Here is a 26,245-nt window from a genome sequence, read left to right on the forward strand (position 1 = left end):
TGCCTGGCACATGCTTTATGACAAGTCTTGAACTCCATGAGATAGTTACTAGTGTTATCCCTACTTCACAGATGAGAAAAAGCTTAGACACAGAGCACCTAATTTATCCAAGGTCACCATCTGGGTAACTGCTGGAGGTAGGACTTGAATGCTGGCGGTCTTGATTCCAGAGCCTGTGTGAACCACTTCACAGTGTTCACCTGTAAGTCATCAGGAGCACTGCAGGTTGAAGGCCTGGAGAGTATGAGGGGTGCAAAGGGGGACTAAGGACAGAGTTTCAGGAAACACTAATATTGAAAGGGAGGGCAGAAGAACAGGGGATCAGAAGACTGCGGATGGCCCCATGGAAGCCAAAAAGAGAGAAAGTTTCAAAAAAGAACTATTTAATAGTGTCACTTGATGCAAATATTCAACTCAGATGACAGAACTTGACAAATGGAAGGGCAGTGACATTACTCAGGGAGAGTAAGTTTCCCAAGAGGCTAGGGCAAGGCTGCATTGAGTTGAGGAGAAAATGAGATAAAGTGAGAGAGCTCCAAAAAGCTGAGCTGTGAAAAGAATGAAGACTCAGGAGGCTGCTAGAGGAGGGGTGTAAGTTTGGGGAGTTTGTTTTGTTATAAAAGTAGGAGGATCCTAAGCATTCTTTCATACTCGATATACATTAGTAAAAAGTAAAATCCATGAATAGCTCACTAAAAGCCTGTAAAAGACTCAGGTATATCACTATCACTAGACTGGGAAACATCTTAAATACAAAGGAGTTTTTGCACACTGCCTCCCGTCACCACATCTTCAGCTCCTGATCACCCCCACTGGGCTCTACTGGGCCTCTACTACCAACTGGTGGATGCTCTTCTCCAGCTCTAGACACACAGACCTTTCCTCAGTTCTTCAAACACACTAAGCTCTTTGCCATCTCAAGGCTTGCTGTCTCCTTTTGCTGGGAAACTCTTGCCTTATCGTGCACTTGGCTGGCTTTTTCCTGTTCCTCAAAGCTGCTTTTGCAAGAGGACTTCCCTGACCAATCTACAGAAGTCATACTCCTAGCTTATTCTTCATCACTGAACTCTATTTCACGGAATTCTTTTTCCTTTACAGTACTCAATCCAATCTGTAACCACTTTATTTGCTCATATTTTATTGGCTGCCTCTTCCACTAAAATGTACGCAATCATGATGTCAAAGATGTCTGGCTTGTTTGCCTCTGTGTCTTCAGCCCTTAGAACAGTTCCTGGCAAGTAACATGTGTTCAATAAATATTTGTTAAAGGAACTATATAACTCAATTTCTCCCTCTGTCACTTTCCTCAATTGGGATCATGCACACTGTTTCTTAAATCTAAGGCCTTTTCTCACTGTCTTGACTTATATATGCACTTTTATTAGATACCAGGATCTCTGCTGCAAGCTTTATTTTTATCATTTCATTTAATCGTCACAATAGTCCTCTCATATAGATAGGTCCTTTTAAAATTATATCTCCATTGTACAGGTGAGGAAACTGAGGACGTTGTACAACTTGCCCAAGTTCAAACAAGTGGTGGAGCCGGGATCAGAATTTAGTTCTGACGTCAAAAACAAAACAAAGCCAGGCCACAGCTCACTTCAAGTGTGGGCACATACTCTAGTTTGGGAAGTCCTTATTTACCTTTGTTTATGTTGTTACACCTACTCCATCCAGGCCACATCCTAATCCATAAATTCAAATTTCACCCCCTCTTCCCGCTTGCTTTCTGAAGGTGGGAGGCGAGAGCAGGGAGTGCAGGGCTGTCCTGAACTTCCAGTTCCCAGCTTCTCCCAAGGAGGATGCATGTAGGGAGAAGAAGAGATCCAAGCGTTAGCCACTTACCTTTCAGGACTGAGGACGAGGTGACCCGGGGCCTAACAAGTTACTGTCGGATTCTGGAGCAGAAACCGACAATTCCAGCCCCGCAATAGTAGCCAAAACGCTTACCTTAACTGCCACCTCCGGAGCGGAGTCCACCGCCACTGCCAGAGAGGACTTATCTGAAGACGATTTAGTCAAGTGCATAAGGGAGTCCGCGGCTGGCAGCGAACACCGTCCACCCTCACTGTCCGAGTCCGATTCGGACCCTGAACCCGAACCATACGAAGCAGCCAGAGATTCGATCGCAGCCGACATGACGGCAACAGACACTCTGCGGAGACCAGGCCCTAGCGGAAGAAGGAGTAGCTTCAGGTCCTGACAGATTGCCATGACACACATTATTTAGCTCCTTTCCTACGAAATCGTTTATATTTTAAAACAATCATTACAGTAGATTAATTAGTATTAGAATAAGAACAACAGGACTTGGAATTTTGAAACATTTACTTAGGGAAATAGAATTATAATAGCTTATAACTTTCGGGACCTTTGCGGCTAGATTAAAGACTACGAGTTCCGAAACGCCTTGAGGCCTCGAAGTGCTACGCTTCCGGCGTGCCGCGCGGCGGGAAGTGGGAGAGGCACGATGGGAACTGTAGTTTAGGTCAAGGGGGCGGGGCGGGGTGGGCAGGCCCCTCTTTGACCCCGCCCCTGAATGGTAGGTTCATTCAATTGGCTATCATCTTTCCTCATTCCCTGGCCGAGCACTGTTCTCTCCGTCCCCCTCCCCCAAACTGAGGATTGGGCAATACCATAAAGCCTCAGGAAAGGGGGGGGGAAGAGAGATATTCATTTCCCCCACTGATGGGTGAGTGGGTGGGGGCTGAGTTTCCCACCACCGATGCACCTGGGCACTGGGAGCTGAAGAGGAAAGTGAGAATCATAAGTGGGAAGACCTTGACTGGCGGGGAATAGCTCCTTTTGGGAAAGATGGGGGATTAGGTGGCGAGAGTCCTGCGGTTCCCCCTGCTTCAGGCGCGGGTCTTCGAGCCCGGTTGTGGAGAGTCGCGCGCTGGGAGGGGGCAGCTGGGGGGCGGCGGCGGCGGCTCGCGGTGTTGTTCGCTCGCGCGTCGAGCACACGGTGGGTCCGGTGACCGGCGGTCGTCGCAGGCGGCGTTCCTTGTGGCCCGGTACCTCGGCCACTGCCCACAGCGGGTTCCACCGGGAAGCCTGACAATCCTGGAGGCTCTAGGTGGAGTCCCTGGAGCTGAGAGGGACCGGCGGCCACCGCCGAAGCATGAAGAAGGGGTAAGGCTAGAGCCCCTCAAGATTCCTCGGTGAGCGCGAGTCTCTTAGGAATTGTTTTTTTTTTGGGGGGACAGGGTGCCAGGAGAGGAACTCTTCCTCACTGGCCAGAACGGAGAGGTGTGCGTGGAGCACTAACCCAGCAAAGGTTGCGAGGATGGGCGCGCCTACCCCGCGACGGCCCCCACCCCCATTCGCGGGTTTCCAGAGCTTCGGCAGCCAGACCGCCGGCCCGGCTGGGTACCCAGGGACACGGCGGCCGGCGGGCGCACCTGGGGCTCGGTTGCGGGGACCGCCCCGAGGCTGCTCTAGGCGGGGAGACTGCGGGTCTTACTTAGGTGCCACCGCCTGAGAGCCCCTGCCCCCGCGGCCTGCCCCTGTACCTCCTCGCTCTGGGGGAGGCTGCGGCACCCGGTGCCGGAGAAGCCCCGCTCGAGATACGTGCCCGAGGCTCTGTAAAGCCAGCTGGTGCGTTTGCGTTTTTGCGCCGCTTGTCTGTGTCTAAAGAGACAACGGTAAAGCGAGTGCGGGGATCTCTTTCTTCGCTAGAAGAGGAGGCCAAGCGCGGTTCTAGCCTCCGATGCCTGCTATGGGGAGGGGGGTGCCTTGAGCAGAGTTAGGGAGCTGCTCACCCAGCTCCGATGTCAGCAGGACTCGCCCATTGTGCCACCCGGATAATTATTCAACTCTGCAGCATCCATTGCACCTTTCCCATTTTTCTTTTCCCCTTGCTGTAGCATGCCCCCTAGCTTCGGTACTCTGACGCCTTCTCTTGCACTTGCGGATGATGAACTGGAATAATGGTGAAAAGAAAGCACATCTGACATGAACATTCATAACCTGTCCTATAGCCGATTAATTAACTAATCCCCAGATAGACTAGATACTTGAATACGACTCAGTCTAATTCTGTCCTTTTCTATGTAAAGTGTGCCTAGGATTATATATAGGTTTTTTTGTTTTGTTTTTTTGTTGTCGGTGTTAGATCCATGTATTAGCTAAGTCTTATTCCTGTCCGGTAATTGATGTAATTGATTTATTGGTTATTCAACCCATCTAATGTTTTAAATTTAATTTGTATAGGAGATAACTTTCATTTTCCTAATTGTTGGTAGCACTGTATCATAATTACAGATTCAGTCTCAGTCTTTGAACTCTCAGGAACAGTTTTTTCCCTTATGCTCTAAGTTTCTGTTAGGAAAAGTGTATTTTTTAATGTCCAATATTTGATATAAAATTTCTCAAGTTTTGAATAAGGGAAGTTTTGTATTTGTTTTTCAGTAGCGGAATATTTGATTGCCAGTTCTAGCCTTCGGTTGAAAGAAAGGAAGCACTTAATATTTAAGATGGGGTTTTAACTGCCATAACATTTCCTAAATTTATCTAAATTTTACTTTTTATTCAGTTCTTTTCTTTGCAATATCATGTATTTAATTACTTGTTATAGAATTTCTTCTCATTTTTCCAACTTCTGTCTACAAGGATGGGTAGGCTACAATTTTGCACGATCTACTTGAAAAATGAAATATTTTTTGAACATGGAAGAAACAACTGTTGGTTATTTATTATGTTAAAAACTGTTTACATCCCACTATTTAAAAATAAACGATTCACGACCAAAAATAAGTGTTTTATTTTTCTTTTTGTGATCCTCCCTTTCCAGCTTTTCTTGTTTAAGATTGTTGCCATAACCCTCTTGGTAAAACGGAATTGCACATAGACATTGCAGAGGCAGTTGTTTTAAGATACAGTAATTGTTTTATGGCACTTGGAAGTGGCGCACATATAATATAACTTGATGGTGTAGCATCAGTTGCTTGTTAGGAAATGACCTTGCAGTTTACAAAATGGACACCTTGTCTTGGTTTCTTTATATGTAAATGGAAATAAACCCATTTATGCCACTAAGTAGTATGCATAAATTAAGTAAATATGTTTTCATGACGCTTTCAAAGAAAATTTAAATATTTTAGCTAATGAACGATGAAAATATTTCAGTGTAAAATACAGTGAAAAATGTCATTAGGAATTTCTGTGGCATGTTAGAATGGATGATTTACATTGAATTTTGCTTTGGAGACATATGGCTGTAAATTGAAGAATGTTTCTCATCTATCAAGTTTTTAATAATTGAAAATTTAATAGGTATTATAGTTAATACATATATGTAGTTGTAAATATAGGTATAGTTAATATTCATGAGAAAGTTATATGACTTGGTAGTAAACAAGTAGAATATTGAATTAAGTTTGTGAAAAAGAAAATCTCCAGAAAATATTAAGGCCTTTTTCATTGAAAAATTTGCAGATGACACAATTCAAAATACATTTTGAATTTGTAATACATTGTTTTTTGTAGTGTAATATAATACATTGACTTTGTAATACATTGAAAATACGTTGATCATTTGTGAGGTGTGATATGGAGCTACTTTGTTTATTCAGGTTTGTAAATAACCATTTATATATTCAGAGACGGTGTATAAATATAATACTATATTTAATTATACATTTTGCTTTATTGTCAGAATAATTTAAGGTATTTCCAAGTGCTTGATTTTCATTATCACAGTAGCTAGTAGCTTTTGATTTTATTATCGTGGGATTAACTGTTAATTTTCATAGCAAAAACTATTAAAATATATTATTATTACTTTTACCAAAACAGTGCTTTTAGTTACTTTGTGGGTAAACTTCATATAAATAAGACTATTCAAATGTCTTTAAAGTTACTATTGTATAGCTTCTATTTTTGAGAATTAATTTGATGACATTTTTAATGTTTTCTTAAATGACCAACTAAAATTTAGCTGTCATTATTACTTGGATAAGTACAGTTTACTCAAGGTTTTTCTAAGCTTCTTGAGGACAGGAACTGACCCAGTGCTTATTGTCATAAATCTGAAATTGCTAGCATAGTGTTTAGCAAATAGTATAGGTTTAATTTTTTATTGGACAAATAAAATGAATGAATGAAGACTATCCATTGATTTAATGTACCATATAGACATTTTTTAAAAGATCTATCAAATAAATTTTTAATTCATAAAGCTTATAGCTTTATCTCAAGAGAAAAGAAAAAAAATGTATTTGGAAGTTCTTTGAACTTCATTTACCTGTTCAGGCATAATTCCTTTAGCCACACATTTTTTGAACTAGCACTAAATACTGTATAATGCATACATTGTCAACCTTTCGTTTATGAAATGATAATAATTTTCTCCTTATTTCTTACAGATCACTTCATGAAAATGTACATTAAAGGTTTTTTTCCCTAAATTAGATGAGTATAGATATATGTTTGATTCTTTTTGACTTTTCATTTTTCCAGTAAAATATTAATAAAAATGTGTATGTAGAGTATATCCTGTGCTAAATGTGCCTGAGTACCTAATTTTAAGAATAAGTGACCTCTAGGGTGGAGATTTTTATAAAATGAAGAATCTTGTGTTTTTAGTTTATCATATTCAGTTTATAATTTTGAATCTTTGTGTAGTGGTAGTTCCTAACTTACAATAGGATTAATTATATTTTAAAACTTGTAAAATGGTTTAGAACTTGGAACTTACGTTCTCAGAAACAATATGCTTGGTTAGATTTGCAGACAACTCACCAAATTTAACCTATAATATACTTGAATTTTAAGAGTAGACTAATACTATTAGAGAGTTGTAAAATTGTATTATTAGTTAATATAAATACTATATTGAAAATACCTATTACATTGAAAATACCTATAGGTATAATACCTATACCTATATTGAAAATAATGTGTACAACAATCTTTCTGTGGGAAAATCAATTCAGAATCTACCTTGAAATGCTAGGAATACGTTTCTCTTGTGCTAGACATAACAACGTTATTAGGAACTTGTCCTCTGACACCCACTGGACATGAAGAGGAAGATTTTCCTCAGTTCAGTGAGTGGTGCAACCTTACATCATCTGGGGCAAGAGGTCAGAGAATGAGAAATTGGAAGGAGCTAAGATCTGTTTTGTAACGTTGGACAAGTCATTTTACCTCTTAAGGTCTTTGGTTTTCTCATTTATAAATTGAGAAGGTTGAAGTAGATGATCTCTGAGGTTCCTTCTGGTTACAAATAAAATTCAAAGGCGTTTTGAAGCTAAGTGTAACCCTTTTTTCTGAGAGTTCATTTTCCCTTTCTAATGTGACTGCTTATATACTTCCTGTCAGAAAATTTCTCCTTTCTGGATCTACCTCTGGAAAGATTATAGTCTTACTCTTTTTCTCACATGCCTATTCGTGGGAGCAAGACTTTTTAGGTTTTTAAAGGAATTTTTGTTGTTGTTACGGTTGCTGTTTTGTTTGCTTTTGTTTTTATTCTTTTTTTAAACTCCCAGCACCACCAAGAAACAGAATTAAGATATCTCCAGAGAAATTGTTTTAGAAGGCAAAAATATTGTAACTAAAGTTGTGGAGTGGGTGTATGAAGGTAAAGAGTTGGAATATGACCTGAGAATAGGGTTGTCAGATAATGTACGGGGTATCCTGTATTTTTATTTGCTAAATCTGGCAGCCTTGCCTTGGGTGCTGTGGATCTTTTGGCCGGGCAAGAGTACGGTGATGGGGTGGTTGGAGGCAGAGGGAGACAGGGAGAAAGTCCTCCTTGAGGACAGGGCAGTTTTGTTGTTGTTGTTTTGGTTGGTTGTTTTGTTTTGCCCTCATTCATTTTTGTGTTTCTAGTACTTGTTCTTTAAGCTAAATGGATGTTTGAGCTAATATAATTACGACGGAAGAGCAGGTAAATCTCTTAGGAAGGTGGTAAGATCAAGATGCTGTGAGAAAAGGGGTTATGAAACACAGCTGTGTTTGTCATATACACTGGAGTATTTTGTAGGTTTTTAATTAACTTCTTATTTGGAGGTTAATAATATTCAAGAATAACAGGTAACAGGGTAACGTGGTCTCCTAAGAGGAAAAGAAGTACCATTGCATGCTTGCTCCGCGTGCCAGCTACTGTATAGGTACTGTTATATTTATTGTCTTACTTATTTGATATCATAGTCTTATGAGGATTTTATGGAAGAAGGGGGTTAACTGAATTAAACAAGTTCATCCTGCTCAGCAGGAGCACAGGTTCCCTGGGCACCACTCTCTTCCCTTTACTGCTGAAGCAGCCATTTTAATAACTTGATAATAGTAATTCTGCCTGCCTGCTACCTCTCCTTCATCTGCATTTGCATAATCTAGTGGTGATTGTCCCATGCTAAGCCAATTATTCATTCAGCACATAATTAGTGAGGGCCAACTAGGTGCTAGATAGATACAGAAAAGAAAGTAAAATAGAGGTCTTGATTCTCTTAAGCAGCACGGTAAGAGACTGATACTAGAGAAAGGCACACATTTATCGTTAGAAATTGTGATGAGCGCTCTAAAGGACAATAACAGGTAACCTAGTTTACCTTGGAAATCAGGGACAGCTTCTTTGAGGAAAGATTGGTGGACATTACCTATGTGAAAAAAGAATAGAAGGTAAAGAATGCGTGGAAAACAATTTTTGAGATGGGAAAGAACTTGGCAGGTTCAAGGGACTAAAGAAAGGCCAGAGTAGATGAAGGTGAGCTGTGTAGTGGGCAGGAGGGCTTTTGGAGGTAAACGGGAGGCAGACCAGGCAAGGCGCATTAGCTATGGCTCAGTGAGAGGTATGGATTTCTACTTTAAGTGTATTGGGGAAGGCCATGAGGAATTTTAACCAGGTTAATCCTGAATCAGTTCTGTCCTTTAAAAAGATCGCTCTGGCTTAGAGGGGGCCAGGGAGGCCAATCACAGTTCTGCCCATTTCTGTAGTTTATTGGTCCAGTTCTAGACGCCCGCACTGAGCCAGGCTACTCAATTTTTCCTGGGTCCTAAGTGCCCAGAGGGTGGAATAATTTGTTTTCTCTTCAGTGGCTGAAGCTATAAAACACAAAACTGAGAAACTGTTAATGGCCTTGTTTCTTGCCCTGTGAAGTAGATAAGCAGGGGCATCTTGAAGAAAGAACAAGAAGAGAAGCAGATACAGAGTCTTGGCTGTGTTCAAGTGACTTTGTCCATGGTCCTGAGATTGGGTTGCAAGAGGCACCCTAGTATCTTTGTTATAAGTTGTCCTTTGTTACACAAACTAGTTGGAATGATATTTTTGGTGCTTGGCAACCAACTAATTGAGTCCTAGATTAAGTAACTTGTACAAGGTCACAACGGTAATAAAAATGGTAGAGGTGGAACTTGAATAGAGATTTCAAAGTCCCATTTTTTCCTATAACCATATGCTGCCAAGCCACCACTCCTTAAATTAATGATTCTAAAGTGATTCTAAGGAGGTGGGTGTTGGGTGTGATGACACCTGTTGGATGATGATGGCAGCAGTGCTTTATTTGGGGTATGTTTTGCAATGGTAAAACTTCCTGGCATTCTTTTCCGTTGAGTAACAGTTACTCAGGTCTACTCTAAAAAGTTAGCCTTTCTATAATGACTAACTCATTTGAAAAGAAAAAGAGAAAGAAAAAGCTTGTGTGTCAGGGAATGGATTAACTCATTTGATTCCTCTACTGAGAAATGTGAAGTCTGTTATGTTTTCATGTTATGCTACAAAAGTAAGCTTTTTTGTTTTCCATTCTTTGATAAGACGTATGTTGTCTTATATCTGGGTTTTGTTTGCTTGTTTTTTGGTAAATTTTTGTAACATAAATGTGCTCTATATAAAGCCAGAGAATTGTGGAAAGGTTAAGCAAAATGGGAGGAATATGAGAAGCATTTTATATTTTAGTTGGAGAAGAAAACTAGCACTCATTTATTTTGAAAACCAAAATAAAAGCTTTGTGTGATACACCATAATACATGGCTAGAAATCTATCAATTTTGTTGATATTTTCAAAGGACCCTTTTTTGTTTCCTTGGTTTTCTCTGTTGATTTTCCATTTTCAATTTCATTGATTTCTGCTCTATTTTTAAAAAAATTCTTCTGATTACTTTAGGCTTATACTGCTCTTCTTTCTCTAGTTTCCTAGGGTGGAAGCTGAGATTGATTTTAGATCTTTCTTCTTTCCTAATATATGCAGTCAGTGCTATAAATTTCCCTTTAAGCTTTTGATAGATCTCACACATTTTGATGAGTGGTATTTTAATTTTCACTTACTTCACAATATTCAAAAATTTATCTGAGACTTCTTTGACCCATATGTTATTTAGAAGTGTGTTATTTAGTCTTCATATATTTGGGGATTTTCCAGCTACCTTTCTGGTATTACTTTCTAGTTTAATTCCATTGTGGTCTGAGTGTATACGTTGTATGATGTCTGTTCTTTTAGGGGGAGGGTGTTTTACAGCCCAGAATATGGTCTATCTTGGTGAATGGTCTGTGTGAGCCTGAGAAGAATGTGTGTTCTTTGTTGTTGGGTGAAGTACTATATAAATGTCAATTAGATCCAGTTGACTGATGATTCTGTTCAGTTCAACCCTATCCTTATTAATTTTCTGCCTGTTGGATCTGTCAGTTACTGATAGAGAGGTGTTCAAGTCTCTGTAATAGTGAATCCATCTATATTTCTCCTTGCAGTTCTGTCAGATTTTGCTTCACATATTTTGGTGCTCTGTTGTTAGGTATATACATTGAGGATTGTTATGTCTTCTTGGAGAATTTATACCCCTATCATTATGTAAAGCCCCTCTTTATCCCTGGGATATTCCTCTGCTCAAAAGTGTCTGCATTCTCTGAAATTGTGTCTTTATATTTAAAGTGGGTTTCTTGTAGACAGCGTATAGTTGGGTCTTTTTTTTTTTTTCTAGTGCACTCAGATGTTCTTTTAATTGCTGTATTTGAACCATTCACATTTAAAATGGTTATTGATACAGTTGGATAACTATCTACCATATTTGTAACTATTTTGTATTCATTACATTTGTTCTTTTTTAAATACTTTTGTCTCTTTCAGCCTTCTTTGGCTTTAATTAAGCATTTTATATGGTTTCATTTTTCTCTCCTTTCCTTGCATATCAATTATATTTCTTTTTAAAATGTTTTTAGTGCCCTAGAGTTTGCAATGTACATTTACAACTGATCTAAGTCCACTTTCACATAACATTATGCTGCTTCACAAGTAGCACAGGTATCTTATAACAGAATATATCAGGGACTTCCCTGGTGGTCTAGTGGTTAAGACTCCACGCTTCCACTGCAGGGGCCACGAGTCTGTTCCCTCGTCGGGGAACTAAGATCCCGCATGCCTTGCTGCATGGCCAAAAAAAAAAAAAGTAAAAACAAAACAAACCCCAGAATATTCCCAATTCCTCCATCCATTCCTTATATCATTGCTGCCATTCATTTAATTTATGCATATACTATAATTACCCAATACTTTGTGGCTATTATTACTTTGAACAAAACAGTTGTCTATTAAAATCAAAGAGAAATTAAAAAAATATTTTATTTTACATTTATTTATTCATTCTCTGTTGCTCTTCCTTTCTTCATGTAGATCCAAGTTTCTCATCTATGTTGTTTTCCTTCTCTCTGAACTTCTTTTATCTTTTCTTTCAAGGCATGTCTACTGGTGACAGATTCCCTCAGTTTTCACTTGTCCAAAAAAGTCATTACTTCTTCACTTTGAAGGGTAGTTTCTCTAGGTTGGTGCTTTTTCTTTCAACACTTTAAATATTTCACTCCACTCTCTTGTTCATGGTTACTGACAAGATGTCAGTGTAATTCTTATCATTGTTTCTCTATTCGTAAAGTGTTTTTTCCTCTGGCTTTTTCAGTATTTTCTCTTTGTCTTTTAGTTTTCTGCAGTTTTTCATTCTTGGTGTAGTCTAAGCTTCATGGATTTATGGTTTGGCTCCTATCATTAATTTTGGAATATTCTCAGGCATTATTACTTCAAGTATTTATTCTACTCTTTTCTCTCTTCTCTTTCTGGTATTTCCATTATACACCTTCTTTAATTGTCCCACAGTTCTGGGATATTCTGTTCTGTTTTCTCATTCTCTTCTCTCTTTGCATTTTAGTTTGGGAAGTTTCTGTTGATACTTCTTCAAGTGCGCTGATTCTTTTCTCATTTGTGTCCAGTTTACTGATGATCCTATCAAAGGCATTCTTCATTTCTGTTGCAGTATTTTTTATTTCTAATATTTCTTGGCTCTTAGAGTTTCCATCTCTCTGCTTACATTATCCATCTGCTTTTGCATGGTGTCCACTTTTTCCATTAGAGCCCTTAGTAATCATAGTGATTTTAAATTCCCAGTCTGATATCATAAAACCTCTGCTATATCTGAGTGTGGTTCTAATGCTTGCTTTGACTCTTCTGACTATGCTTTTTCTTTCCTTTTAGCATGACTTTTAATTTTTTTTTTTTTTGTATTTATCTGACTGGGAATTAGGCTGTGATTACTGTTTGCTGTAGCAGTAGGTGTCAGAGGTTTCAATTTCCTTTAGTGTCCTTGTTTTTGTTTCCCTTGTTGTCTTTGGATTTCCCTAGAAACACCTTCTTAAATAGAGTTAGAGTGTTACATTTTTTTTTTCAGCCATAACCCTGTTATTGTGTAGGAGCCCTATTCATGTGGTGGTAAGGTGTAGGGGATGGAAAGTGGTCTATAACCCTATGATAAGATATCAGTCTTTTGCAGGGTCTGTGCCCCTGAGTCTTCACAAATGCTTCTCAGCTTCCGCTCTTCTTTCTGTAGGTATGTCAGTAAGGCTAGAGTGGGCAGGAATTGGGTAATTTTCTTCTCCCCAAGTTGGATAAAGCTCTGGCAAAGTCTTTTCCTTTGCTGAATAGGCTTTTGTTGTGGAGAAATCTCTGGACTTATATCAGAATGGTTACTTTCCCCCTCCTCTGGCCAAACAGGAGGTGATTTTTCTCTGATCCTCACTATGATAACCTTGTGGGGCATAAAGCCCAGGAAAGTATAGCAGCCCATACCTCCTTAGAGGAGACCCACAGGAGTTTTAAACTTTCAAACTAGTCCACAGTCAGTGTCCAGCAACTTGTTGAAGTTACCATTTAAGTGTTCATACCAATTCCTGGCTCCCGTGGCTTCTGCTTCAGTTAGCTAATCTATATTCTCTGGATTCACTGTTCTCTCTAGTTTCTTGGGTGGCACTTTGTCCTGTGACTTCAGTCTCTGATGGATCTAAGAAAAGTCCATTGGTTTTCAGTTCGTTCAGCTTTTGTTTCGTTATGAGAGAAAGAGTGATGGCTTCCAAGCTCTTTACATGTTGGAGTGGAACCTGAAAGTTATCGTATGTATTTTAAAAAACTGCATAGTATTTCATTGTATAGGTAAACCGAAATTTATTTCACTTATTCCTCACTGGTAGATGTTTAGGTTGCTTCCTTTCTTGTCATATGACAAGCCATGATGTAGTAACTGTCCGTGAATAAACTGTTGTTTTGATTTTAATGGCTATTTTCAGTTATCTATATTTCCTCCTGCAGTTACGTAGAAATTAATCAGGAATTGACTGTATTTAAATCAGAAGACTGAATTTAATTCTTAGTACTTTCACTTATTATGTACTCTTGGACCATTTTACTTCTGATACGTTTCCTTATTTATGAAATGTAAATGATAAAAACTACCTTGAAGAGTTGTTGTGAGGATTAAATAATATAATAGAAGGCATTTGTAAACTATAAAGCACTATATAAAAGTTGGGTAGTTTAGGTATATCCAGTTGTGATATAAACTGTGAGTCTTAGTAATAAAGCACTCTGTTAATTAAATAGCTTTAGACCAGGCTGCTTAGTACAGTATTTTGAAAGAAGATACTTTGATTTATTGATAATTCTGAGAAAGGGGGCATAGTTGATTCTGAGACAGGGGTCATAGTTGATTCTGAGTGAGATAGCTAAGTAACAAGTACACTTTGAAAACTTAATTGAGGAAATAATATGTTGGTGGAAGCTGATATAGTATACTCTTAAACTTATGATAGAATACATTAAGTTTTTTTTTTTTTTTGAGGTACGCGGGCCTCTCACTGTTGTGGCCTCTCCTGTTGCGGAGCACAGGCTCCAGACGCGCAGGCCCAGCAGCCATGGCTCACAGGCCTAGCCGCTCCGCGGCATGTGGGATCTTCCCGGACCAGGGCACGAATTCGTGTCCCCTGCATCGGCAGGTGGACTCTCAACCACTGCGCCACCAGGGAAGCCCACGTTAGGTTTTATGAAGATAAGAACTAAGAAAAGTAAGCAAAGCTAATTTTAACTTAGCTTTGCAATTATGCATTCAATATGTTGTTCTAAAACTTTGGTAAGACTTAATCAGATAGAATTTTGATTTTTCATTTATTTCAATATTCTTCTCCAAAGTGACTTAGTAATTTTTGAGGTCATATAGTCTTTAGTGCCTTGATACTCAGAAGTATGATCTGTGGACCAGTAGTGTCAGCATCATCTTGAGAGCTTTTTAGAAATGCAGAATATGAGGCTTACCCCAAATCTACTGAATCATTTTAACAAAATCCCTGGATGACTGGTATGCACCTTTACATTTGAGAAGCTCTGACTTAGTATACATAAATCTTGCAGTTGAGAAAGAACTTGGTCAAGGTTTTCAACTACGTAGTATTTCTGAATAGCTTATGATTTAAAGAGAGAAATGGGTATTGGGTTAAGTGTAACTTTACCAGTATTGTTAGAAATTATGCTAAACAGAGGAATGCACTAATCTATTTTAAAAATCTTACACACTTCTAACAGAGGTGAGGATAGGCTGTTGCAAGCCTAATGATCTATAGGTCAATAATGAATTTTTTCTTAAAAAGAAAAATTAAGTTAATTTTTAAACTTGTCAAATGTGGTAATGATTTCTTCATCTGACTTCATTGGGAATTGAGAGATTCCATTTACATGTCTTTTCCAAAAAATTATATCTTTTCCTTTTAAAAGTAAAATTTGTGTTTTAATTACTTTCCATGGAAATAGTTTTAAAATTCACTTTTTAAAAAAAATTTAAAAGTTTTAAAATTTAAGGAGACTTTGCTTCCTTAAACAAAGTGCATGGAATACAATTTAACCTTTTCTTAGTAATAAAGATTCCCCTAGCTCCTACCAAAGCCTTACCTGTATAGATGCTCAATTAAACTGATGAATTGACTTATTATGAAGACCTTCTGTTATTGCAGTTTGTTGTAATACAGTGATATTGATTATTAAAGGATATAGGATTATTTATCCATATAACAAATGATCTGCATTGCTGGCCTACATTACTGTGTTTGCAATTTTGAACTTTCCCTATCTTTCTCTGTCAGCTTTCAGTGTTTATATGGCTGCTTCTCTCAGCTGCCCCCTTTAATTTGTTGTTTCTAACTGCACTCTAAGAAACCAGATGAGACTATATATCACATGAGGGTCTTGACCTCTCCAGTCATTCATTCATTAATAGATATTTATTGAGCACTTATTAAATGCCAGGCTCTGCTAAGTACTGAGTATTCAGTGGAGAACAAAACAAAATCATTGTTCATGTGGAGCTTACATTCTGGTTGGGGAGATAGGCAATAGACAAATACCTGTGTAATACATAAGTAATAAATACCTATGTAATAGATGTAAGTTCTATGAAGAAAAATAAAGCAAGGCATAGATATAGTAAGTAATGGGAGGGACCACTACTTTAAATAGGGTTGTAAGGGAGAGTGAAGGGAGCAGAGAGCTGAATGAAGTAAATTGAGATATGTATAATATTTTTTTAAAAAAGGGTACATAAATGTAGTGTACAGACTATGGCTTCCACTTTGCCTAGAATCCTCAGGTGTTTATTTAAGGTATAAATCTTAAGTATTTCTGCAGTTTTGAACATGGCAACCAAAAGTATGGTTACCATCACGCTCTCTAAGGATTTTTATGTTACTTCTGGGAATGAAAAGTGGGCTGAAAGATGAGGTTTAAATTGACAGAATATTGGAATTTTTGGAACATTTGAATGGTTTAAAAGAACAGTGGACTAGAATACAGTGATCAAAATTAGAATTGTTCTAAAATTTAAGACATAGATTGATTTAAAATAAAGATGTGCTATAAGCAGTCCCCTGAAGAAGCAGAATGGCTTCCCATGTGGCTGTATTGCTCTTGACTTAATAGTGACACCAGTAATCACAGTAGCACCATTTTTTGAGCCCCTATTATGTGTTAGGCACTGTTCTAGGCATATGTATGGTGTAATCTTCAAAACAACCCAGTGAGGAGGTATAATTCTCACTTTTATCAGGTGGAAACTAAGGTTTAAGCATAGACAGCTACAGTCTTTCACAATACTAGCCAAAATCTAACTGCCCAATCTCTTATGCTTACTCCTGACTCAGGTGTCCTCTAGATGTAGGGGAAAAATGGGATTATTTTGATTAACTTGTTAGGTGGCAAAATTGGAGGTATGTGTTGGGGATTGGTTCCAGAGTTCAAGCCACGCGCAGAGTAAAAATCGTGTACCAAATTAGTGAACCATCAAAAGAGTTGAATGAAAATGGCTGTATCATATCCTTTTGATGAAAATGCAGTTATTTTGCCAGCAATTTGCATACAATCAAAAGTTTACTGAATTGATATTGTAAAGAAACCAGTACTTTGCTTTAAAGATGACCTCAAATGCTAGGTGATTAGGTGATGTTATTAGAAATAGAGAAGTCCAAAGAATGAGTAAATTTTCTTTGCGGGGAGAGTGGGGAGTCACTGATGATGAATATGATTTTGGATATGTTGAAAATGAGTTAATGAGACATTATTGTGTTGCTGTCTGGCAGATGGCACAGGTCTAAATGTTTACAGGGATGTTAGGGTTGTTTGTATCAGTAATTTAGAGATGATAGTTCAAGATCTGGATATAGATGGATTTATGTATAGAATGTATGTATAGAATGTATGTAGAATTTATGTATAGTATAGAATGAACTGGGGTATAACTGGGGAATAACAAAACTGTTGATTCCTGACTCATTATTTACAGAGTGGAAATTAAAAGGACAGCCAGAAGAGGATGCTGAAGATGTGATCAGAGAAGATGTAATGTGTTGCATTCTGATATGACTGTTCAGTAGGAACCAGAGGATAAAGTAAGGCCTGTGGTCTGGGGCAATTCTCCTTTGAAAAGAAATCTGAAATGCTAGTGAGGTAGGAAGGGAAGCAAAGCCAAAGTATGTTGATGGTTTTGAAAACAGAGGAGAATGAAAGGATCACAAGGACTGGGTAAGGACAAAGAAATTTAACAATGAGGACTTGGAGGGGTGGAATAGAATATTTAGGTCAGAAAGGGACATTTCATAGATGGAGATCTTAGAGGCAGAACTGTAAGAGTCTATACTGACTCTTGATGTATGCTCAGTAGCAGAGGGGAAGGGGCTACTCCTCAGTCCTCAGGACTGGAAGGACTGAAGTTTGAGCCCTCAAGAGAGATGAGGTATACTTTACACAGCTTTGCTCTAGTCTTTATGCCTCTAACCGTTGCCCTGGGATTAGTAGGCAGTGCACGCCACATTATTTGAAGTGGGAATTTTGGAGGGAGAAAAAGCATCGTGCATTACTTGTGAATGCTCAATTATAAATATATTCCCCTTCTTGCTTGCAAAAATAAGTCTTTTCATTGTGATAGAGACAGGCAACAATTGTGTACCTAATATATAGGAGATCAGTGTTAATATCATTTTTATCATCAGTGTAGTCATGGAAGTAAATGAAATAAAGAATATCTCTTAATCGATATGTATATAAAGGACTTAGTTTCATTAACATTAAAAAGAAAATGTAAATTTCTTTTTGTAATTTTATGCTAAGTACAGAAAGATGACATTAATGACCTGTCATCAGTTGAACATGAATTTTAATATATATTTCATGTAATAGAGATGGATTTATGAGTTCTCCAATTAATTTTTTTAATTTTTAAAAATTAAAAAAATTTATTTTATTTATTTTTGGCTGCGTTGGGTCTTCATTGCTGCGTGCACGCTTTCTCTAGTTGCGGCAAAAGTGGGGGCTACTCTTCATTTTGGTGGCTTCTCTTGTTGCAGAGCACGGGCTCTAAGCGCGCGGACTTAAGTAGTTGTGGTGCGTGGGCTCAGCAGTTATGGCTCGCGGTCTCTAGAGTGCAGGCTCAGTAGTTGTGGCGCACGGGCTTAGTTGCTCCGGGGCATGTGGGATCTTCCCAAACCAGGGCTAGAACCCGTGTCCCCTGCATTGGCAGGCGGATTCTTTTTTTTTTTTTTTTTTAACATCTTTATTGGAGTATAACTGCTTTACAATGTGTTAGTTTCTGCTGTATAACAAAATGAATCAGCTATATGTATACATATATCCCCATATCCCCTCCCTCTTCTGTCTCCTTCCCCCCCTCCCTATCTCACCCCTATAGGTGGTCACAAAGCACCGACCTGATCTCCCTGTGCTATGCTATGCGGCTGCTTCCCACTAGCTATCTATTGGCAGGTGGATTCCTAACCACGGCGCCACCAGGGAAGCCCTCCAACTAATTTTAAGTTAATTAAATCTGCTCATTAAAAGTCTGACTGTTGGGCTTCCCTGGTGGCGCAGTGGTTGAGAGTCCGCCTGCCGATGCAGGGGACGCGGGTTCGTGCCCTGGTCCGGGAGGATTCCACGTGACGCGGAGCGGCTGGGCCCGTGGGCCATGGCCGCTGGGCCTGCGCGTCCGGAGCCTGTGCTCCGCAGCGGGAAAGGCCACAACAGTGAAAGGCCCACATACTGCAAAAAAAAAAAAAAAAAAGTCTGACTGTTATGTGAGAAGTCATGGTAAGAGCAGAAACTGCTGGCTTAAATAGTATTTACTGTAATATTCTTATGGAGTCTTTTTAGGGTAAAATGAGATACTTGTTATAAAAAAGACTTTTGAAACAAGTCTATATTAATATAAGTTGTTACTGTTATAGGCCCATATGGGACTAGGACCATAGATAAGGTCATGATTTACATTTTTAATGAAATATTTAATGTGGTATTTAAATGTTTCCAATGTAATAAATGACTAGAATAAATAATGTTTGTTTTGATATTCATCAATTTAGCTTTATTATTTTTAATTTTTAAGTAACTCTCTATACTAGTAATACTGAATTTTAAAGAAAGATGGTGATGATTTATTGAAAATTAAATCACTTATTTTCTTTTTAATTTTTTTGTATTTGCTTTTCATCTGCAGCTGCCTCTCCAAATGATAGAATTAGCCATAACTGACCTTATTTGAGGATTACAGTGAAGCAATCAAATCCTTTAAGTTAGGTATAGATGTATCTTACTTTAAGGAAATTTAATATGAAACTGCTAATGGAGTAAGTATAGATAAAAATAAGAAAAAAGGCCCAAGGACTAAGTCCTAGGGTACTCTTAATATTTAGAGGTAGAGAAGATGAGGAGAAGGAGGTAGGAGGAAAGCCAGGAACTTGAGGTTTCCTGAAAGCCACATTAAGTGATTTCGAGGAGTGAACAACTGTGTCAGATGCTGTTAAGAGGCTGAGTGAAAAGAGACTTCAGAATTAACCACTGGATATAGCACATAACTGACCTTGGTCAGATGGTTTGATACAGTGCTGGAAATGAAAGCCCGAATGGGGCAGATTTAAGTGAGAATTGCAGGAGAGAAATCAGGAACTAATTCAAGGAATTTTACCAAAAAGGAGGGTGGAGAAATCAGGGAATGGGGGGTTGAATGGCTAGAGGCAGAAGTAGGACCAAGAGAAGTTTGTATTTGTTGTTGCTGTTCTGTTTTTTTTTTTTTTTAAGATGGATGAAATTATAGCATGTCCTTCTGTTGATGACAGTGATCCAGTAGAGGGAAAACAGTGCTGCAGAAGAGAAAGAGGGGATAATTAATCCTTACTGTGTAAATAAGATTTGGGAACTGGCCTGGAACTTTCCCACCATGTGAAATGGTTTCTGTGGAGAAATTTTTCACTTCGACATAGGCAGATTACAAATGAGTAGTAATCCAGCTCATCTACCATTTTATACTTGTAGATTATTATTATTATTATTATTTTTGCGGTATGCAGGCCTCTCATTGCTGTGGCCTCCCGCGTTGCGGAGCACAGGCTCCGGACGCACAGGCTCAGCGGCCATGGCTCACGGGCCTAGCCGCTCTGCGGCATGTGGGATCCTCCCGGACCGGGGCACGAATCTGTGTCCCTTGCATTGGTAGGCGGACTCTCAACCACTGCGCCACCAGGGAAGCCCACTTGTAGATTATTTTTAGTGATGGGATGGAAATTGTTAAAGCCACCTACCAGTTTTCCATTGTGATAACTGCATTTATTTTCAAGTCAGGAATAGGATTGTAATATGCTGACAGAAGATAGCTAAGCAATCTCACTGATGTACACTGAATTTGCACTATGTTTTAATCCATTAGTCAAGATTTTTTTGCTTGCACATTTCCAGAAAGAAATGTACTCTTCTGCACACTGAAGTTGAGTAGTATAATATTACTACTATAAATTTAAATCATTTTTTTGTTAATAGGTGGTAGAAAATAATCATTGTATAGCAGGATATGAGTATTGACTATATTGGAATAAATGGTTATTGCTATTTGATTAAATGGATTTTTGAGAGCTGTATTGGAATATAACTGACATACAATGAATTGTACACTTGGATAAGTTTTGAAACCATCATGACAATCAAGATAATAAACCCCTCCCCTCAATTTCCTATTCTTCCTTTGTAATTCCTATATCCTGTCTTTCCTACTCCTTCATCTATCCCAATCCCTACCCTAGGCAACGACTAGTCTACTTTCTGACACTATAGGTTAGTTTGTATTTTCTAGAACTTTATATGAATGGAATCACACAGTATAGAGTCTTTTTTGTTTGGCTTCTTTCACTCAACATAATGATTTTAAAGTTCATCTGTATTGTCACATCCATCATTAGTTCATTTTTTTGCCGAATACTATTCTATTTTGTAAACACTATTCCAGTGGAAAGCAATTTGTTATTCATTCGTCTGTTGGTGGTCATTTGGGTTGTTTCCAGGTTTTGGCTATTACAAATACAGCTACTGTGAGCATTCATGTAGAAGTCATTGTTTGGACATATGCTTTCCTTTGAGTAAATACCTAGAAGTAAAATGGCTGGGTCATATAGTAGGCATATGTTTAACTTTATAAGAAAGTACCAAAGTCTATTTCAAAGTGGTTATGTCATTTTATAATATTTCTACAAGCAAGGTAGGAGTTCAGTTGCTCCACATCCTCACCATTTTAGTTTTAGCCATTCTAATAGGTGTGTAGTGGTATCTCCTTGTGGCTTTAATTTGCATTTCCCTAAAGACTAATGATGTTGATCATCTTTTTATATGCCATTTGTATATTTTCTTTTGTGAAGTATCTGTTTAAATCTCTGGATGTTTAGCTTTGGATTATTTGTTTTCTAATTGAATTTTGAGGGTTTTTTATTCTAGATACATGTGCTTTATCAGATATGTGATTTGTGAATATTTTCTCTCAGCCTGTGGATTGTCTTTTCATTCCCTTAATGGTGTCTTTCAAAAAGCAGAAGTTCTTGATTATGATGAATTCCAATTCAAAAATTTCTTCTTTTATGGATTGTGCTTTTGGTGTTATATCTAAGAGATCTTTGCCTAACCCAAGGCTGTTTTCTTCTAGAAGTCTTATAGTTTTACATTCTGCATTTAGGTCTATGACTTATTTGTACATGGTATGAAGTAAGGATCAGAGTTCTTTTTTTTTTTTTAATACAGATATCCAAATGTTGTAGCACCATTAAAAAAAAGAATATTAACTTTGCACCTGTGTAAGAAATCAGTTGACCCAATAATCCATCAGTTGGATTATTTCTGGAGTTTTTTCTATTCCATTGGATATTTGTCTGTCTTTATAGCAATACCACACTACCTAGAATAGTGTAGCTTTATAACAAGTATTGAAGTCAGGTAATATAAATCCTCTAATATTGTTTTTCTTTTTCAGAGGGCTCTGTATTTCTTCTTGAGTGAGCTTTAGTGGTTGTCCAGGAATTTTTTCCATTTCATTTAAGATGTGGAATTCATTGGTATAAGTTGTTTATAATATTTCCTAACTATTCTTTTAGTATCTGTAGAATCTATGATGATAGCACTCCTCTCATTCCAGATATTGTCAATTTGTATCTCCCTCAAATGCCACCCTCCCCCCCTCAGCCTGGCTAGTGGTTTATCATTTTTATTGATGTTCTCAAAGAACTAGCTTTTGTTTTTGTTGATTTATTGCCCCCTCCATTATTTTTCTGTTTTCTGTTCCATTGATTTTTGCTCTCACCTTTACTATTTCCTCTATTTTGCTGACTGCCAGTTTAATTTGCTTTATTTTTTCTAGTTTCTTGAGGTGAAAGTAGTTGAGGCCATTTATTTGAGACCTTTCTTCTTTTCCAATATAGAAATTTTAGTGCTATAATTTTCCCTTTATGTACTGCTTTAGCTGCTTCTCTCAAATTTTGATACATTTTTCTCATTTTCAGTCAATTCAAAACAAGTTTTTTTCTTTTTATTTCCTCTTTGACTTGGGGTTATTTGGAAATATGCTTCCTGATTTCCAAATATTTGAGAATTTTCCATATATCCTTCTGTTGTTGATTTCTAACGTAATTAGATTGTGGTCAGAAAACATACCTTGTAGGATTTGGATCCCTTTAAATTTAGTCTTACTTATTTTATGACACAGAAGTGGTCTCTCTTGGTAAATGTTATTTATATACTTGTAATACTTGAAAAAATGTGTATTGTTTTGGGATAAGATGTTCTATAAAGTTCACTTAGGTTAAGTTGGTTGATGGTGTTCTTCTAGACATCTGTATGCTTATTGATTTTCTGTCTACTTATTGTATTAGTTATTGAAAGAGATATGTTGAAATTTCTAACTGTATGTTAGTACGAATGATTCCCTTTATCTCTGGTAGTATTCTTTCTCTGAAATCAGCTTTGATGTTAATATAGTCACTCCAACTTTTTTTTCTTTAGCGTGGTGTATCTTTTCCTGTCCTTTTACTTTTAACCTATTTGTGTATTCATATTTAAAACATGTTTCTTGTAGGCAGCGTGTGGGTGGGTCTCATTTTTTTAATCCAGTCTCTGCCTTTTAACTGGCATGTTCAGATAATTTATGGTTAATGTGATTATTGATACGGTAGGGTTTAAATCTACCATTTTGCTATTTGTTTTCTTTTTGTCTTAACTGTTCATCAATCTTTTATCTCCCTTTTTGTCTTCTTTTAGATTAATTTTTTTAATGATTCTATTTTTTCTCCTTTGTTGGCTTAATAGCTATAATTCCTTGTGATATTTTAGTGTTTACTTCAGAGTTTATAGTATACATCTTTAACTTACCATAGTTTACTTTTAAGTGGAATGGTGAATTTTTCACAGATCAATTTGTTCGGCTTTCAAATTGTCACTACAGGCTCACATTCATTTGGACTTTGGAGTCATATACACCTGGATTCAAATCCCAGCCATGATACTTACTCATTGTAGGATTGCTTACACTTTCTATGCCTTAGTCTTCTCATCTATAAAATGGAGTTAAACTCTTTCATAGAATGGTGCCTGACATACAGTAAACTATAATTCGTAGCTACTTTTATTAAAAATCATGTTGATGAAAATCTCTTAACGAATTCTAACTACCTTGACATCATTCTATTTTTCCTATCACGCTAAAGTACCTATTACTTCTTTTTTTAAAATAAATTATTAATTTAATTTATTTTTATTTTTGGCTGTGTTGTGTCTTCGTTGCTGCATGCAGGCTTTCTCTAGTTGCGGCGAGCAGGGGCTACTCTTTGTTGCGGTGCGCAGGCTTCTCATTGCAGTGGCTTCTCTTGTTACGGAGCACGGGCTCTAGGCGCACGGGCTTCAGTAGTTGTGGCTCATGGGCTCTAGAGCGCAGGCTCAGTAGTTGTGGCATATGGGCTTAGTTGTTTTGCGGCATGTGGGATCTTCCCGGACCAGGGCTCGAACCCGTGTATCCTGCATGGGCAGGTGGATTCTTAACCACTGTGCCACCAGGGAGGCCCCATTATTACTTCTTTAGATTAGTCATTTGTCTGCTACTGTTCTGCCTTTCTCAATTTGAATCATTCCTCTTGCCAAGTTAATCTTTCTCCAATATAACACCAATCATATCACATCATTTCTCAGTTCAAAACTATTTCCACCTGACTGCTCACTTCCTCCAGAATTAAGGACAAACTCTTCATACTGACAAGCAACATAGCCCATTGTATCTGTCTTCAATTTATCTTTCCCCTTCTTTTCCTTCACTATTCTTCTACTTTTATTCTGTATAGTTCAGTCAAACTGCATTCTCTTTCTTCTCCAAATATATACTGTAGTTTCCTGACTCCAAATTTGTTGTTGCTATTTTGTATGTCTCTATAAAATTTTGAGAGCAAGTATGTCTGAAAATTACCTCTTGTACTAGTGTTCACCTGTCATGATCCTTTGCATCTTTGAAGGCTCTCATCAAATTCCATCTATTTCATTGAGCTTTTCCTGATACTTAGCTGGTTGTGGTCTTTCCATTCATCATATTTCTGCAGTTCTCCTGTGCTTTTCTTATATCACTGGCCTTGTACTACCTTTGGTTATACAGGTCCAAAATTCCTTACCTGTAGTTCTAAAGTTCAAAAGACTGAAAACTAGAAGTTTCTTTTTTTAAAAAAAAAAAAGACTAGATTGGTGGCTCTGGTAGGCAAAATAATGGCCCCCCAAAGATGTCCATGTCCTAATCCCTGGAACCTATGGACATATTACCTTATTTGGCAAAAGGGACTTTGCAGAGATGATTAAATTAAAGAACTTGGAATGGAACTTGTATAAAGGGCCAGAGAGGAAATATTTTAGATTTGCCATATGATCTCTGTTGTATCTACTCAGCTCAGTCATTGTAGCCAAAAAGCAGCCACAGTAAAATGTAAATAAAGGAGTATAACTGTTTCAATAAAACATTATTTATAGACAAGGAAAAAAAAAAGATCTTGCAATGGGGAGATTAGCCTGGATTACCTAGATGCACTCAGTGTAATCACAGGAGTCCTTATTAGAGGAAGAGAGAAGCAAGGGAGTCAGAAGGAAATGTCATGGCAGAAGTAGAGGTTAGAGTAATGGGATTGCTGACGGTGAAGATGAAAGAAGGCCAGGGGCCAAGGAATGCAAACAGCGTCTAGAAGTCAGGCAAGGCAAAGAACAGATTCTCCCATTTATCCTCTAAAAAGAACCCAGCCCTGTAGACACCTTGTCTTTAGCCCAGTGAGAGTTCTGACTTTTAGAAGTATAAGATAATAAATTTGTATTGTGTAAGCCACTACGTTTTGTGGTAATTTGCTACAGCAGCAGTTGGAAGCTAATACAGTGATAAAACCTGACCTGAACTGATGGGAGGCTATTTATAGTCAATATTTATACCAGTTAGTAAATATTTATATATTTCATCATAGAAATAACAATGTTGGATCATAGGGTGCTGACCTAGACCTTGCTGAGTGGTTTCTTAATATATAGTATATATACTGTATTACCTTTCTAAAATCTGGGAAATTCTAAATTCTGAAACACATTTTCCCCCAAAGGGTTTCAAAAAAAAGAGTTTGTGGACCTAAAGTCATTTACACTAAATAATGTCTCTTTCCCTCTAAAAGATTACTATAAGCTAAGTGAGGGCAGAAATTGAGATTTATCTTTGTGTCTCCAGTTCAATGACTTACAGGTAATATGTGTGAAAAAAATATTATTGAATTGACCTTAAATATTTGTATACACTGTGGGGAGTATAAAGTTGTAGGAGACCTGCCAAAATCATCTCAGATCCTAGTGAGGGAGATAAGACATGTATTGGCTCATGATGAGGCATTCCAATGTAAGTGACATACAAATAGCATCAGAGAAGAACTGAAGTAATCTGTGAAAGTTCCTCTAAAGAGGGGACTTTTTAGCTGTAACAATGACTACCATTTGTATAGCACCTTCTGTACTAGGTTCTTAATGTGCATTACTAAATCCCCACAAAAATCTTATAATAAAACAGATGCTCAGGGATGTTAAATAACTCAGTCTTAAAGGTGAGTAGATTGAGATTGGGGAGATTGAGGAGAGAATGGCATGAGCAGAAGTCTGGA

The 26,245-nt window shown here is 37.8% G+C and overlaps 2 protein-coding genes across 5 annotated transcripts in view; one reads left to right on the top strand and one right to left on the bottom strand.

Moving 5' to 3' along the window:
* Positions 1 to 2,192, bottom strand: part of CDC40 (cell division cycle 40) — a 54,866-nt gene extending 52,674 nt beyond the window's left edge. Inside the window, exon 1 of the mRNA XM_033418662.2 lies at positions 1,954 to 2,192. Within this exon, the coding sequence (XP_033274553.1) occupies positions 1,954 to 2,142 (189 nt within the window). The 5' untranslated portion in view covers positions 2,143 to 2,192. The remainder of the gene's footprint in view (positions 1 to 1,953) is intronic.
* Positions 2,193 to 2,605: 413 nt separating this feature from the next.
* The window catches only part of WASF1 (WASP family member 1), a 94,336-nt gene continuing 70,696 nt past the window's right edge, over positions 2,606 to 26,245 (top strand). The window contains exons 1-2 of one of the 4 annotated variants that reach the window (XM_033418665.2): positions 2,607 to 3,164; positions 17,074 to 17,179. The gene's annotated coding sequence lies outside the window, so the exon portion shown is untranslated. Of the gene's footprint in view, positions 3,165 to 17,073; positions 17,180 to 26,245 lie in introns of all 4 variants that reach the window. The other 3 variants (XM_033418667.2, XM_033418666.2, XM_004264728.4) reach the window with 3 other exon arrangements.

Source organism: Orcinus orca, chromosome 12, assembly GCF_937001465.1.
Source record: "Orcinus orca chromosome 12, mOrcOrc1.1, whole genome shotgun sequence".
Classification (NCBI taxonomy): Eukaryota; Metazoa; Chordata; class Mammalia; order Artiodactyla; family Delphinidae; genus Orcinus; species Orcinus orca.